Source organism: Myotis yumanensis, unplaced genomic scaffold (assembly GCF_028538775.1).
Source record: "Myotis yumanensis isolate MYYU_CA2020_CCGP unplaced genomic scaffold, mMyoYum1.0.hap1 SCAF_8, whole genome shotgun sequence".
NCBI lineage: Eukaryota > Metazoa > Chordata > Mammalia > Chiroptera > Vespertilionidae > Myotis > Myotis yumanensis.
The window spans coordinates 5,891,685-5,907,633 of NW_027223759.1; the positions used below are offsets into that span (position 1 = coordinate 5,891,685).

Genomic DNA, 15,949 nt, shown 5'->3' on the forward strand with positions numbered 1-15,949 from the left:
CTGAGGGATATAAAGCCATTCTCTGAAGGTTTTAAAAGTAAGTAGCAGCTTCTGTGTTTTGTTCTGGCTTCAGTTTTACACCCACCAGACCAGCTCAGGTACCACCACATGCGGGATGCAGATGTCAATGTTTGTTGTAACACTGACCTAGTGGCTCCTTCCGAAGCACTCCATGCAGCAGTGAACACTAACACACGTGCTGCACGAGCATCGTGTCACCGAGTGGAGCAGCAGAGGAGGTCATGCCTACCCAGCTGGGCCGGTGCTCCTGTCTTTTCACCTTTTCTCTCTCTGGTCACGGTAGCCAGTACACCATTCCTTTGGGAGTTTTCCCACCTCCTTTACCAAAATACAATGAAATTCAGCCGGCAGGAACACTGTCAGACAGGCGTGCCCAGCAGAAACAGGGAGGGAGAGCTTGGGGTCTTTACCCCAAGACACCCGGATAGTCTGGCCTGTAGTGTAAGAAGCGAGTTGCACAGTGACTGTAACTAAATGCGGAATTACAGAGGCATCTGAAGAAAGACACCCGGAGGATTTTCCCTGTGAGAGTCCGAGGCAGAGCCTTCATCTCTCCAGAACAGCCTCCCTTCCTCCGTTTCGGCGCCAGCACGGCGGCCGGCCTGTGTTCGGGAAGTTTAGTCGCCTACCCCTGCGGACAGGCAGTCTTCTTACGCATCACGTACGGGATCTAGGACGTTCATTAATGCTGCGAGTGAGTGTCACTGTTAATAAGAACATGGGGAAGCACCGTGATTGCCAAGTGGTTAGGAGGACAGCCCACCCGACACGTGGAGGACAGCGAGCCGCTGGGACCGTCACTGTGCCGGGGGGCCCGCCATCCAGGGACAGATGCCCGGCGGGTGCTGGGCAGGAAGGCCGCACGGCTCGCTCTGCCTGGCCGGCTGTCTCAGATGCTCTGCTCTAAGGACCTAATTTGACGTTAAATATGGAAGGAAAAATCAACATCACCGGCTGCTTTCTCTCTTCACCTGTCTTTGACTTGAACATCCCGCCTCACTGAACATGCACACCTGCTCCTACACCAGCTTTCAGACATTCTCCTGCCACGGCGAGGAGCTAGGCTGCTCAGGGGAGCAGCTGACCATATGCGAGAGCGAGCCGTGGTCAGTTGTGCTTGAAACGCCCAGGAAAACGAGAGAGCGAGCCGCATCGCAGATGAAGAAGGGAGACCGGAGGGAGCGGAACGTGTGTGCGTCTCCACGGACTCACCTGCAGGAACCTCAGTCTGGTGAGGAAGTCGTTCACGTAGCTGCCGAGGGGCTTGAGGCTCGGGTAGGACTTGGCCATCCACATCCCTGGGATCTTGACGTTCAGGATGCTGCTGACCACCTCTTCGAGGTCTGTAGACATCACCAACAGCCCCTGGAGCACAGTTAACCTCTGGTTAGCGTGATCACGGACCTTCTTCACAATTATCCTCTGTTTACAACGGTGATGAGTTAAGGTCGAGTCATACAGCAAACAAAGAGAGGAAAGATATTTTCTTTTGCTCACAAGTAAGTCCTGGAGTCTTTGAACTATTCCCCAGAAAAATATGAGAAATGTTCACCGAGTCAGATTTTAATGGAAACACTTTAATTGAGGTGTAATGGACATGTGGCATCTGCTTCAGGTGTCCACCACCATGACGCTAACGCGCATAGGAGCCATTGGCAATCAGTGTCGTGGTCAGGAGAAACCCAGCCTCAGCTGGCAGAGGGCAAAGCTACGGGTCAGCGCGGTACCCATGGCGGAACGCCCCAAACACTTAGGGCGCTGGCCCTGGGCGCCGCGAGGAGAGGAGGGGGGCCAGAGGAGAAAGATGGTTGAAACCTGATTTAAAAAACAGACTCCTAGGGCTCCTCCCACAAACCTGCGCATCACCTCGCTCAAGTGAGACCTGGAAAGGACGTGAAGAAGTCCCTGGAGTGGGGTCGCGGCTCAGTGAGTCATGAGGGCCCCACTGAGATCGGAAAGCAGGGGATGCGTGTTTGCTGGGCGCTGAGATCCTGGGGGCCTCCTTTCCCTGTGGGCTCCCAGATGCTAGAGGCAGAAGGAAACCGGAAGGACCAGGTCAAGGAGAAGCGCATGACACTGAGTGCAGCTTAGCCAAGCAGCCCAGCCAGATACCCTGCAGCCACCCGGGAGATCACACTATAGCCAGCCGGCTGCACGTCTCTTTTCTTTCTTCTTCTTTTTTATATGTGTACTAGAGGCCCGATGCATGAAATTTGTGCAAGAGTAGGCCTTCCTTCCCCTTGGCTGCCAGTATTGGCTTCCCTCTGGCACACAGGACCCAGGCTTCCCTCACAGCCCCAGCTTCGACCACAAGGTCGTCTGGAAGGACGTCTGGACTAATTAGCATTTATGCTTTTATTATATGTGTATATTTGCATTGATTTCAGAGAGGAAAGGAGAGGGAGAGAGAGAGAGAAACATCAATAATGAGAGAGAATTATTGATGGGCTGCCCCCTGTAGGCCCCACACTGGGGATCAAGCCCGTCCAGTGACTGGAATTGAACCCGGGACCCTTCAGTCCACAGGCCAGCACTCTCCACTGAGCCAAACCAGCCAGGGCGAACCTGACATGTTTGATATGAAGACAACCGTTAGAGGAAGAGTTTAGGGAGTAGGTTCAGAAATTTGATTTGGGGCTTGCCTTTCCTTTGGGCCTTCCCCTCACCTTGATGGCCTTCTGAATGTTAATGCATGACTCCCGGATGGTCTGCAGCAGCTTGTTGAAGCGGCCCATCTCCTGCACGAGCACAGTGTTCATGCTCTGAGTGTAGGTGGTTGGGTACCTCCTCATGGCAGCCTCCAGGTCAAAGTTGTTGGGCAGTTTCCCCAAAATGTCGCCCGCGACCTCATTCACCACCTCCTCAGAGGATTTGGCGCCAGCTTCTGCGGAACGAGACTGAGAGAACCCACACTGGGAGTCAGAGGTCCTCATCGAGGGAGAGAGAACCCACGCTGTGAGTCAGAGGTCCTCATCGAGGGAGAGAGAACCCACGCTGTGAGTCAGAGGTCCTCATCGAGGGAGAGAGAACCCACGCTGGGAGTCAGAGGTCCTCATCGAGGGAGGAGAATGCCGGGTGGGGAAGCTCGGGGGACTGTCAGGGGTGCCGCCCGGCCGTTGCATCACCTCCGATCCTCCTCACACACGGTGGACTGAGTGATGGTCACAGGCATGGCGTGGCGTGTCGGGAGATGACAGTAGATAGCGAGGAGGAAGGAGGGCACCACAGTGTGCAGAGGCCCAGAGGGCCTGGGGGAGGGGACTGAGCTACCCCCTGAGCCACCTGGTGGGTGGAGCAGGTGCTGTGGGGAGGGGGGAAAAGCATTCACGTCGGTGGCGGGTGTTAAAGCCCAGCGAGAGGAGATGGGCTCTTGCTTTGAGAAAGCCCGAGGCGCGATGTGTTTGCTAATAACTCTGCGCCTACTGGTCGCCAAACGCAGGGAGACGGTTCTCCCCTGGAAGCAGGAGGCACCGAGAGCAGCATGGCCTCCCTCAGCGGGAAGAGTGATGGCGGGAGGCGGCCTCAGTGACGCACACTGGAGGCCAGGAAGGGGCTCTGCAGCTCCATGTTCATGTTCATGTCTGCAGTGGCGCTGTGTAAATGAGCCTGCGCTTTCTGGAAAACCCGTGGATCCTCAGAATAAATGAGTGTGTGTGTGTGTGTGTGTGTGTGTGTGTGTGTGTGTGTGTTGAAAGAGAGCAGGCACTGTTAGAATATAAATGAATATCTCATATTTTTCCAGTCCTAAGAAATTGTGTTTGGTCTTATTTCAGATTTATATTTCAGATTTTATATTTCACATCGGGTCTACTCTATAAACGCTGACTTTACTTAAGTTTCTAGTGAGATCTTTACAGCTACCTAGCACATACCACCACAAAACCCTATGAAGTTACAATAATAAAAATTAATGTTGATAAGTGTTAGTTACATGTTAGTACCAAAGGGATATGCCAATATTAGAATGTGCTAATCCTTTATTATGATCCTGAGTACCAGGTTTACAACTAAATATATGACAAATTAGAGAAAAAAGGAGATAATGAATATTTGGCCAAAACTAGTGAAAAATTATCTATTTCCATTGCACTTAAAGAATCATATCTGATTTCTATTTGTATTTTGCTGTGCATAAAAAGTCCTTTAAAATCATTCAAAACATTCCTATTTTCTTTTTTTAAGTATATTTTTATTGATTTCAGAGAGGAAGGGACAGGGAGAGAGAGATAGACACATCAGTGATGAGAGAGAATCATGGATTGGCTGCCTCCTGCATGCCCCCCACTGGGGTTCGAGGTTGCAACCCAGGCATGTGCCCTTGACTGGAATCAAACTCAGGACCCTTCTGTCTGTAAGCTGACACTCTATCCACTGAGTCGAACCAGCTAGAGCGAAAACATTCCTATTTTCTAACAAGAGCTGTGCTTCCACCAAAAAACAAGCAAGCAAACAAACAAAAAACTAAGAAAACAAATCCCTGGCCAATAGCCCTTCAAAATGTAAGAAAAACATTTCAGTAACACAAACATTTCTGTCTACCTATTTCTCACAATCCAAAATTACATAATTATTACATAATTGGGGTGCTATGTTTGGAAAGTAACATCCAACTAATTTTCTTTCTTTCTTTTCTTTCTTTTTTCCTTTCTTTTTCTTTCTTTCTCCCCCCCCCCCCACCTCCCCCCCCCCCCCCGCCCCCAGCATTTCTGGTTATGTCATCTAAGTCTTATCCCATTTTAGAACCTAGAAAGACAGGATAGTGTAAAGGATCAGAACACGGATTCTAGAGCCAACCTAGTGGGAGTCAGCCTGCGTGGCTTTGAGTCCTGGCTTGAAATTGTCCTGCTGACCTTGGGTAAACTCTTGAATCTTGCTGTGTCTGTTTTATTCCTGTAAAAGGAGAGTAGTCGGCCTCCACTTCACAGGATTTTGCAAGCACCAAGAACAGAGCTGGCACACTGTAAGCGCTCCATAATACTAACCACCCTTATCACTCCGAGATTCCGCAAAAATAAAAAGGTCAGATAGGCTTCATTTTGAGAAATAATTTGCTGGACTGAATAATCATCCTTAACTTATTTTTACATATTTATTGCTTTTTAAAGAGAGAGGAAGGGGGAGGAAGGGAGAGAAAGAGAGAGAGAAACATCGATGAGGGAGAAAGCCTCCTGCACATCCCCTGCTGGCGATCTAGCCCGAAACCTGGGCACGTGTCCTGACTAAGAATCTTGGTGCTCGGTTCTATGCAACACCAGCGAATAGTCATCCTTAACTGATTAAAATTTCATTCATTCTCTAAGGGAATTCTTGCCATTTGGACTAACTTGCTTTCAAAAATGAAAAACAACAACCAACAACAATTGGGTACATCTAAAGGGAGAACAATACAAGAGAAGATCTTAATAGACAAGCGAGATTAAATATTTACCCTTCGAGCATGTGGACGCCTGCCCGGGGCCTGCTGAATTCTGTGCCTTGGCCGTGAACTCTGACCTGCCCTGCCCTTCACGCTCTCACCAGGGGAGCTGCTTAGTTACCAGGAGTTACTGTATTTTTCTCCTAAACTTTTTTTCCCCATCTTGTACTTACTATTGCAATTGTATTATTATTATTTTTTTAAATATATTTTATTGATTTTTTACAGAGAGGAAGGGAGAGAGATAGAGAGTTAGAAACATCAATGAGAGAGAAACATCGATCAGCCGCCTCCTGCACACCTCCTACTGGGGATGTGCCCGCAACCAAGGTACATGCCCTTGACCAGAATCGAACCTGGGGACCTTTCAGTCCGCAGGCCGACGCTCTATCCACTAAGCCAAACCGGTTTCGGCGTATTTTTTTTTTTTAAATCTATGTTTTTATTGATGTCAGAGAGGAAGGTAAGAAGGAGAGAGAAATAGAAACATCAATGATGAGAGAGAGTCATTGGTCGGCTGCCTCCTGCGTGCCCCACACGGGGGATCAAGCCCACAACCCGGGAATCAAACCGTGACCTCCTAGTTCTTAGGTTGACACTCAACTGAGCCATGCTGGCCGGGTACCACTGTATTCTTTAAATGTTATATAATCTGATAAAATACTGATGTGAAAGATACTGTTTCTATGTAAACTAGATTAAACATTATGGAATATTTGATAAAAAATAAGTCATTTTAAAAGTTGCTAGTGAATTAGTAAGAGACTATAAAATAGGCAAAATTCTAGATGGATTCTGGTATCAACTGCTTCCCAAGTAGCTTTGAGATTCTTCTTCCTCTTAAGAGGAATGTAAAGGGCCATCTATGTCATACATTTAGGCATGGTTTCTGCAAGAAAGGGGAAATGCAATTCTAGCAGCAGAATGATATCAAAGAATGCTCAGAGGGACTCAAAGAACGTCACTCCAAGACCTCCTAGCAGCAGAATGTACTCAAAGATTCTCTCCAGGTCAACAGATTGATGAAAAACACCCCATACATCCGTGTACTTTGCTTAAATCCATACTAAAGGCATGAATACGTATTTTTCTTTTCCTCAACGTGGTTATCCACCTTCACAGACAGAATTGTGTGTGCGGGCCCCTACTGTGCTCACACATTCCAGCCTCAGGACCCAGCGCTGTAAGATCGCACACCTGTGTGAGAAGAATGTTATCGAAGAGCAGCTGCGTTTCTGACTGGTCTTTGGTGATATCTGCGTTGGCATTCATCCCGAAGATTTCCGGGGCTGGGGTCAGCGGCAGGGTCTGCGTGTATTCGATGTAGCTCTTGTGCTGCAGAGATGAGTAACAGGGAGTTGGGAGGTTAGCAATCAATTTCCTGTAGAACTTTCCCACCAAAAAGAGATGCTTTTCAACACCCCGACTATTGAGTGGATGAACCTGTGGGACCAGACACTGAATGCCTTCCTTTTCTTGCCACCTCAGCCAAGGTTTGTTTTTTTTTTAAAGAAGATATGAACACATTTAGAGAGAAAAAAGAAACGGTATCACTCAATTGAGATGAATTTTAAAACAGGGAGAGGAATGTCCTGGCCGCTTCATTTAGAAATTTCTCCCAGAGAAACCTTTCTGTGCCGCATTTTGCTGATGACTGTTCTTAATTTATTGTGATCACAATAAATTTTTTTAGGCTCTACTCTGACTTTTTCTCTGGACTCTTATTGTGATAAATCCACATAATTCAGAAAAGTAAGAATAATCCGAAAATGTCTTGTCCTGAGATAACGGCCATCATTAACGTTGCACATCTTTTTCTGCAGGTGTGCTCTCATTTTATATTTATTTACTTGGCCTTCTACCAACATCCCATCTATTTCTGGATGCTCATCTAATCATATACAAACACATACATGTTGATTGGGGGGCTTGTTCATTGATGGTTTTCAATATGGGTGGGAAGGCCCCATGCTTTGGGTCCTTTGCCATCCACTGCTGGAGAGCTTATTCCCCATGATTCCCCATGTGACTTGCTCCACCCAATCAATGACAGAGGCTCTGGGATGGAGTTTTCTCTTCATCCCATGGATACTTGACCTCAGCTGGCATTAATCCCGGTGGACGACGGGCCAGGGTTGGGGGGCAATGGGACAGGTCTGTGTTGGGCGTGGCCACGCGTTTAACTTTCAATAGGTGCCCTTCTGACTCCCGGGAATGAAACGAGAACCAATCTGACTGGCCTGGAAATGTACTGTGTGGTGATCTGAAGGCAGATACCAGGTCTCCCACCAGACAGGACTGGGACAAAACAACCAAAGGGGGCCTTGGCCTGGTGCGGCAGGTGGTTCTGTGACGGCCGCTCTCTCCTTGGGCGGCGCTGGGCGAGTCATTGGAGTTGGGCGAACTTGCTTTTTCACTGGTAAAAGGGAGAGACTAGTACTACCAGTGTCAGTCATGACCTGCAACCGCTTTGTAAATAATTAAGCATGACATGTGTTCCCTCTTACTGTTCATATTACTTTTACCCCCTCGTGTGTGTGTTCCCTGTTCAATTGGGGACAATGGCTTTTTACCCAAAGGACTGACTTCACGCTGAGAGAGCTCAGGTCACCGAGGAAGCCGGTCTTGGCTGAGGGACATTTCTGCTCCCCTCCCACCACAGCCGCAGGAGACCACGGTGTCTATGCCAGGCTGTGCTTTGTCCTGATGACACCGAAGGGAGCTCACACCAGGTTTAACAGGAAACAAGACTTCTGGAGCCATCCTTTCCCCTAGCAGAGCACCTCCACGTCTACCGCTCGGAGATCCCCAGAAGGACACACGTACCTCACCAGGTGGGGGGGCAAAGTAGATGCCGCTCGAGTCGAACTTGTAGCCCGGGTCCTCCACCAGCTGGGCGCAGAAGAACTTGTTGAGGATGCTGCGCAGCGTGCGGCGGTCCCAGTCGTCCGTCACCCGGCCGCCGTAGTTGCACTCGCCCGTCATGTAGCGCAGGGCGTCGTAGGGCAGCTCCTGGAACCAAGAGCTCAGGGTCTCAGCCAGCTCCCGGTCACACATTCCGAGACACGGGATTCTAGTTGGTTCACCGGATTGAAACACCTTCCTGAAGGCTGGCGTGAACACGGTGTCCCTTTATACACTCCCCTGCTGACTGTAGCTCTCCCTGCCCCCATTTCGTCCTCTCTCCTTCTGTGGTTTGTCCCCACTCAGTGCAGAGAACAGAACTCCTCTAGCAGCCCGGGAACTCACGGCTCACCCAGCATTAAAGAACCAGGTATACAGTGAAATGGCCAGAAGCCCATCCTCGGAAACCTCTCACAGCTGATGACATTCGGAACAAATCCAGTATAATTCAGAGATAACCAGTGTTGACTTCCTTTTTATACCCATACTAGTGGCCCGGTGCACATCGAAAGGGAATTAATTGGAGGAAATATTTTAATATTGCTATTTGCCCTTTCTCTATAATAGAAGTGTCAGAGATGAAAGAAAATTAGTAAAATGTACATGAAAATATCGATCGCCTCCAAGAGGGATGACCAGGCTACTCGGCCAGGGCTCCAAGATTGATTGCCACCCAGAGGGAGGCCCCACCCACCTGCCGCAGCGCAACTGGCTGGGTAGCCTGGACCTCCCTCTGTGGGGGCGATCATGGGGCGATGGCAGGGCCCTCTGACCAATCGCATCGCCACCCGCCTTGGCTGGCCTGCCGTCAGTGGGTGTCATAGCATGGTCTTCTGGACGGTCATTTTGCTGTTCGGTCGTTCGGTCAATTTGCATATTACTATAGATATATTTTGACAATTTGAATCATACTCTATATACAATACACCTTGTTATGGTATGAACTCGTGAGAATCTTGTACCATTTTATGAAATACTCTCTGAGAATACTATTTTAATAACTATCTTCTAATATGGAACACTTCAGTTGCTCTTAATTTTCTACTGTTTCAAATCATTTTTCAGTAAATACACATTTCTAAGGATTTTATCGTCTAGATTTCCGTAAAGGAAATCACTACGTCGAAGGGAAGGAGCTTTGAAAAGCAGGCGGTGAGTGTCATGAAATTGCTTTCCTGATGGGTCACGGCAATTGTCAAACTCAGTCTGATATGTTTTCATATGTTTAATAACATCTGTGCTGCTGTGAGCTAGCCTCCAACTCATTTCTCAATGAAGTTTTAATAGTTTTACTTGATTTGCATAAGCTGTTTTATAAATTGACCTTTATTTATCAAATTTATGCAAACACTCTCCTGTTAGTTTGCTTTTTTATTATAGTCTCTTGTATACAGAATGTTTAAATGTTTATGCATGCAACAGGAATAACTTTTCATATTGCAATTTCTTTTAACTTCAGCACAAATACCTAACCTAAACACCCAGCAGTACGGAGAATTCTATTTCTTAGTGCTCTCAACAAAACTGAGTGCTGTCATTTAGGAACACATATTGACAAACGATGACATTGTTTGCAGTTTTTAAGTTTATTTTTTTATATTAACATGTAAAAGGGGTTTACCATTTGCATTTCTTATTTTGTTAAATCATCTACTCTGTCCTTTTAGGTGTTTTTCTAATCTGAATGATTATCCTTTTTTCTCCCATTTTTAAAAGCTCTTTATAGCCCTAGCCGGTTTGGCTCAGTGGATTGAGCATCGACCTACGGACTGAAGGGTCCCAGGTTCAATTCCAGTCAAGAGCACATGCCCAGGTTGCGGGCTCGATCCCCAGTGGGGAGCCTGCAGGAGGCAGCCAATCAATGATTCTCTCTCATCATTGATGTTTCTATCTCTCTCTCCCTCTTCCTTCCTCTCTGAAATTAATAAAAATGTATATATTTTTAAAAAGCTCTTTATAAAGATAACAATTATTTTGTCAGATGAATTTTAAATATTTTTTCCAATTTTCATTTGTCTTTTATTTGTATGATGTTTAACTGTTTGTGGCATTTTAATATGGCAAAGTTTTAAAATATTTTCTCCTAAAACCCAGCAATTTTTTACTTTAGGATTTTCTGGGTCATTTTTATGCTGATCATGCCCTTCCTGTAGTTAGTTACCTGTCAGAAGTTTAAGTGTATGAATCCTGCATTCCAGTGATTCCACTTTGCAGAGTCTCTTCAATAGAAATAATGGTGCCAGGGAAGAGACCAGATAGGGGAAGTCATTGAAGCAGGAGTTGGAAATTCTGAGACTTGTTATTTGGTAGAACTGGAACTGAAGGTGGTGAATTTAGGAGGGGACACAATTCAAATCAAAGGATATCAAACTGGCCTTTCATCCAAGTCCTTGCAATCTATTCTCCACTCGGTTGCTAGGGTGATCATTCTAAAATGCAAATATCCTCTTAAAATCACACCAATAGCCATGGAATAAACTCCCAAATCAGCCAGCATGGGCCACGAGAAAGTTCCAAATCACTACAGTTAACCAAACCTTTCCACAAATTTGCATTTGAAAAAAAAATGAGCCCTAACCAGTTTGGCTCAGTGGATAGAGTGTTGGCCTGTGGACTCAAGGGTCTCAGGTTCGATTCCGACCAAGGGCGTGTACCTTGGTTGCGGGCACATTTTCAATAGGGGGTGTGCAGGAGGCAGCTGATCAATGTTTCTCTCTCATCGATGTTTCTAACTCTCTATCCCTCTCCCTTCCTCTCTGTAAAAAATCAATAAAATATATTTTTAAAAAAGAGAAAAAAAAGAAAAAAATGAGGTATAGTTGATATTACATTATATTATTTTCAGATGTACAAGGACAATATAACCATCTGCTATCGGCACCCATTATCTGCCCCTTTTAAAAGCCATTTCATCGTTGCTTCTTCATAGGAGGTGCCTGAAAACCTCCCACTCATTCTTTAGATCCCACCCCCTCCCCTGCGCACAGTGACATTTCTCTACACATGAAGTCAGGCTCCGGAACAGAAGGGAACCAGTCGGCTTTTTTTTTGTCTCCCCCCCCCGCCCCCCCCCCCCCCGCCATTTTGGAGCCTGGCTAATTGACGATATTCTCAAATCTTTTCCAAAACAAGTACAATCACTTTTCAGATGCCCGTAGGTGTGTATGCCTCAAAACCAATGATAAAATATAGTCCCTAATAGACAAACGGACATGCTAGCTGCCTCCTGCAGCAGTTAGGAGACCCTGTTGTAAGAAAGCACCGCGTCCTGAGCTGCTGGGCACGGTCCTGCTGGTCATCGCCTCGGAGCAGGGATGAGCCAGAGGTCCCGCTCACTGCACACACACGCACAAGGGGATGGAGAGCAGAGCAGGCCCCGCCCGCTGTCACCTCTGCGGTACCTCGTACTGGTTCAGGAACATGTGCAGCTGCTGGACGCTGATCCGCAGGTCAGTCTCGTTGAACTCGTAAGGAATGTTCCAGCCCAGGGGCCCGAATTTCCGTCGCTCTTGTACCAAAGCGTGGAAGAAGCAGAGGCCGTACAGCAGCTTCTTGAATTCCGCCTGGAATGAGAAGGCACGGCGCCACCTCATTCCTCTCCCCTCCCTTTGCATCGTACTGGCCATGGTTAAGACAGATGCTTCAGGAACGTCAATGTCATCGTGCGACTGCCCTGGCTCAGTGGTTGAGCGTCCACCTATGAACCAGGCGGTTGGGGTTTGATTCCCCGACAGGGCCCAGGCCCAGGTTGCCGGCTTGGTCCCCAGTGTGGGGCGTGCAGGAGGCGGCCGATCCATGATTCTCTCTCATCATTGATGTTCCTGTCTCTCTCTCCCTCTCCCTTCCTCTCTGAAACCAATAAAACTCTATTTTAAAAAAGGAAGAAATGTCAGTGTCATCAAAGCCAAAGAAAGGCTGAGGACATGTTTCAGACTGAAGAAGGCAGAGAGACTGGGAACTAAACATACACGAGCCCCAGACCAATCCTGTAGTGGACAGGCCAGGGCTGTCAGGGGCATCACTGACCAATTTGGAAAACAAGTGGTAGATTAGACCCAACAGTGTGTCCTCGTGACATTTACTAAACTGACAGCTGCACCGGAGCGAGAGAACGCCCGGCCCTCCACAGGCAGACATGGCAGCATCTGCTTGGAAGAAGGGCCGTGACATTCCTGGCTCACCAGCGCGTGGGACATGGCAACAGGAGGTGAATGTGGGCACTGGGCGTAGGGGCGTTCCCTGTGCGACTTTCCTACTCGTCACTTTTCTGTGAGTTTAAAAATATTTCCAAATAAAAAAAATTAAAACCAAAAGATTATGATGTGCTGCTTTGGAATTTGAGGAGACTTGGGTTTTGTTTTGGATCGAGACTGAAGGGAGGACAATTTTTCAAAAAAGCCTCTGTCCAGCTGGTGTACGCAGCAGCGCCCTCCCCTGGGAGTGGCCTGCGCTTCACGGCCCAAGCCATGCGGACATTAGCCAGACTCAGGTCTCAGGAGCTCGGGAGAAGGCCTGACTCAGTTTTAAATATATGTGCTTGTTTTTTAGTGCCAGGACTTTTGTTTAATGAAAGTACTTCTTTATTTTTTAATGTTTCCTTTTGATGTATACTTAAAACACATTCCGACATCAGGACTGTGAGCTTTGTAATGGCAGAAACTCACCGAGGTTCATAACCTCTCTTAAAACGAAACTCTTCCATTTTTAATTACGGTAAAACGCTGTGAAACAATTCTGGGTCACAGACATTCACACACGGAATCCTAATCAGGAAAGCAGCGGGTGGCTTCCCTGTCTGCCCGGCGCTGCTACAAAAGACCCTATGAGCCCCATCCATCCAGGAGCAGAGCCGTTCGCCTCTCGTTATAGTTACACAGAGGAGACGTTTTTATATTTTAATTTAAAGATAGGGCTCCGAGTAGCAAATGGCTCAGTTAATATCCTGAAACAAGATTCTCCAACCTTGCAGATTCGCGCTGGGAATGGCTGGCAGCGACTCTCTAAATAGAAGGCTGCATTATTAACGACACCCACCAAGATCCCAGCTGAGCAGGGATGGGGCCGGTAGTAAAATTAAAATAAAATATTAATAAAATTGACTTCCGCACAGTCAATAATCAGTAATCAAAGCCAAGGGCGCCGCAGTGCGGGAGGGAGGCCTGTTTAAGGGGGAGTTTTCCCGGGCACACGCACCCGCCACCCCGGGGGCTGGGCAACAAAACTTGGGCGGCACTAACGGGCTTCTTGCAGCTGCCAAAGAACTCGGGGTCCGAGATGGGGTCCATGAGGTAGGAGCGGATGATGTTCGCCCGGAGCCCTTTCGGGGCCTCGTTGGTCATTTTCACTCCGTTCTGCAGCACGGCCACGGGGAAGTTGGGAGACGGGTAACTGGTCAGCCACATTCGGAAGTCTGGGTGTGTGGATTCTGGGCTTAACTCCTGCAGGAAAAGGAATCAGATACCAAAGCACCAATTAAATCAACGAGAACTCACCAGATCACGTGGCTGGGAGGGGCTGGAGGCAAAAGCCTGAACATCTGATTCCGCCCCAGGAACAATAGACTTGATACAGTTAAACCATCTATACTAATAAAAGGGTAATGTGCTAATTAGACTGGGTTGAACGGACATCTTCTGGTTGTCCTTCCAGACAAAGCCATGGTGGCGGGGGCCAAGGCAGAGGTGGTTAGGGGCAATCAGGCCGGCAGGGGAGCAGTTAGGGGTGGTCAGGCCGGCAGGGGAGAGCAGTTAGGTGCGATCAGACAGGCAGGCAGGTGAGCAGGTAGGAGCCAGGGTTCCCAGATTGCAAGAGGGATGTCTGACTGCCTGTTTGGGATTAGGTCTAAACCAGCAGTCGGACATCCCCAAGGGGGATCGGAGAGGGTGCAGGCCGGGCTGAGGGACCCCTCCCATGTACGAATTTGGTGCACCAGGCCTCTAGTATAACTATAAAGTATACAGAGGGGCTACATAATTCAGAATTGGTCACAGCAAAGACCAAGACATCCCCCCAAAACGTGTGTCTTTATTGGTGTTGATGAACTATTTGCAGAAAGAATACTCTGCCTCGGAGCGGGATGGAGAATAATCCTTTTTATTTTTATTTTTGGCTGTAGCCATGCTGTGAGAATAAGCACCACACTGCAGATATGTCAGCATTACACCAAGAAGGGAAGAAAAAAAAGACCATTCTGAAAGGCCAGAAGAACTGGTGTATCTTGAAGCAGGAAACGTATCACTAGTAGCTACTTGTTTAAGGGCCCAGTCAGGCCTGCAGGCCAGCGGGACACCCAGCCCTGTGCTGAGGCGGAGGGAACTGGGAACCAAGGCCAGGGCCCTTCCCTCTCCCCACTCAGCCCCACTCCCTGCTGCCTTGTCCTTTTGGTGGTGTCTGGTTTTAAACTTGCAAATCTCTATCAGTAAAGCAATGGTGAGCACCCCAGTGGGCAGGAGTAGGTGAGTTAGGAAGGACGCATGGCGCCTGGGGAAAGGGCTGGTGAGTTAGGAAGGACGCGTGGCGCCTGTGGGTTAACGAGGGCCTGGATAGTGCCGGGTATAGCATCATCTTGGTTGTTGAGGAGCTTGAGGCTCTCTGAGTTCGGAGGGGCTGGGTAATGAGAGGACACATTTCCTTTCTGTTTACTGAAATCAGGCACCACGTTTTCTGTTTACTCGCTGAACCAATGGGCTTACTTTCTGGAAAAGAGGGGAGTGCCGTGACCCAGTGCCAAGCGGGTGGGAGGGGTGCCCCTTGGTTTTAGACCGACCCTCGGTGGCAGGATCACTAGCTGTGTGCGTGAGGAGTGAATTAAAGGACAGGTTGTGTCTTGGCATGCTACAGTTTCGAGTGGCCACGTGGATGTCCCTGAAGAGCCTCCTTTGTTGGTTCAGCCCAGGGCCGTATAAAGCGGGTGGTGTTCTGTCTGCCCTGTGCTTCGCACGCCTCTGCGTGAGCCTGAGATGAGGGACCCAGCAAGGCCTGACTGTGCGCTCTTCTTGGTCCTGCAGCTCACCCCTCCTGTGGTCCAGCATTCACTCACCCGCCCCCCTCCAAATGATACAAAAGGAAGGGAGTGGCTTCCATGGTATGTCCTAGTATAGCACTAATCATATTGTGGGAACGCAATCTAGGAAAACAGACTTGCACTTTTTACCTCGCACACTTTCTCAAGGGTCGGCATCCAAGAGGTGGCCAGGTGGCAATTCTGCAGAACCACCCACGTTCCTTCCTTGACAGCTTTTTCTAACATCTTCATAGCGATGGGCCCTTGGCCTTGACCCAGAGACAAAGAGCTAAGTTTCGCTCCCCCGTACCCCTGTGGACAAGAATAAGCAAGGTGGGGAAGGAGGAGAAATAGCATTAGGACAGGAAACGTTACCGTGAGCCATACTGCTATTTAATTATGTAGCATCCTTCCACGGTCTGAACACACACGGCCCTAAAACATCCTTACTGAATACGCATCCTACAACCGCTTAGGTAAAGAGCAAGTCAACTCATGTAGGAAACGGTCATGGTAATAAATGAAAAATTCTGTAGGTTCTTGATTGCTGAGCTAAGGGACAGAAAGGAAATTAGGAAGACCTTTAACATGAGGAGGAGATGGAA

General features: G+C 48.2%; 1 protein-coding gene across 4 annotated transcripts in view; it reads right to left on the reverse strand.

Moving 5' to 3' along the window:
* The window catches only part of DNAH7 (dynein axonemal heavy chain 7), a 151,913-nt gene that overhangs the window by 7,515 nt on the left and 128,449 nt on the right, over positions 1 to 15,949 (reverse strand). For all 4 annotated transcript variants that reach the window (XM_070421732.1, XM_070421734.1, XM_070421731.1 and 1 more), the window contains 7 exons: positions 15,495 to 15,656; positions 13,579 to 13,779; positions 11,743 to 11,904; positions 8,264 to 8,449; positions 6,635 to 6,772; positions 2,688 to 2,918; positions 1,234 to 1,386 (listed from right to left, as the gene is read on the reverse strand). In XM_070421732.1, the coding sequence (XP_070277833.1) occupies positions 1,234 to 1,386; positions 2,688 to 2,918; positions 6,635 to 6,772; positions 8,264 to 8,449; positions 11,743 to 11,904; positions 13,579 to 13,779; positions 15,495 to 15,656 (1,233 nt within the window). The remainder of the gene's footprint in view (positions 1 to 1,233; positions 1,387 to 2,687; positions 2,919 to 6,634; positions 6,773 to 8,263; positions 8,450 to 11,742; positions 11,905 to 13,578; positions 13,780 to 15,494; positions 15,657 to 15,949) is intronic.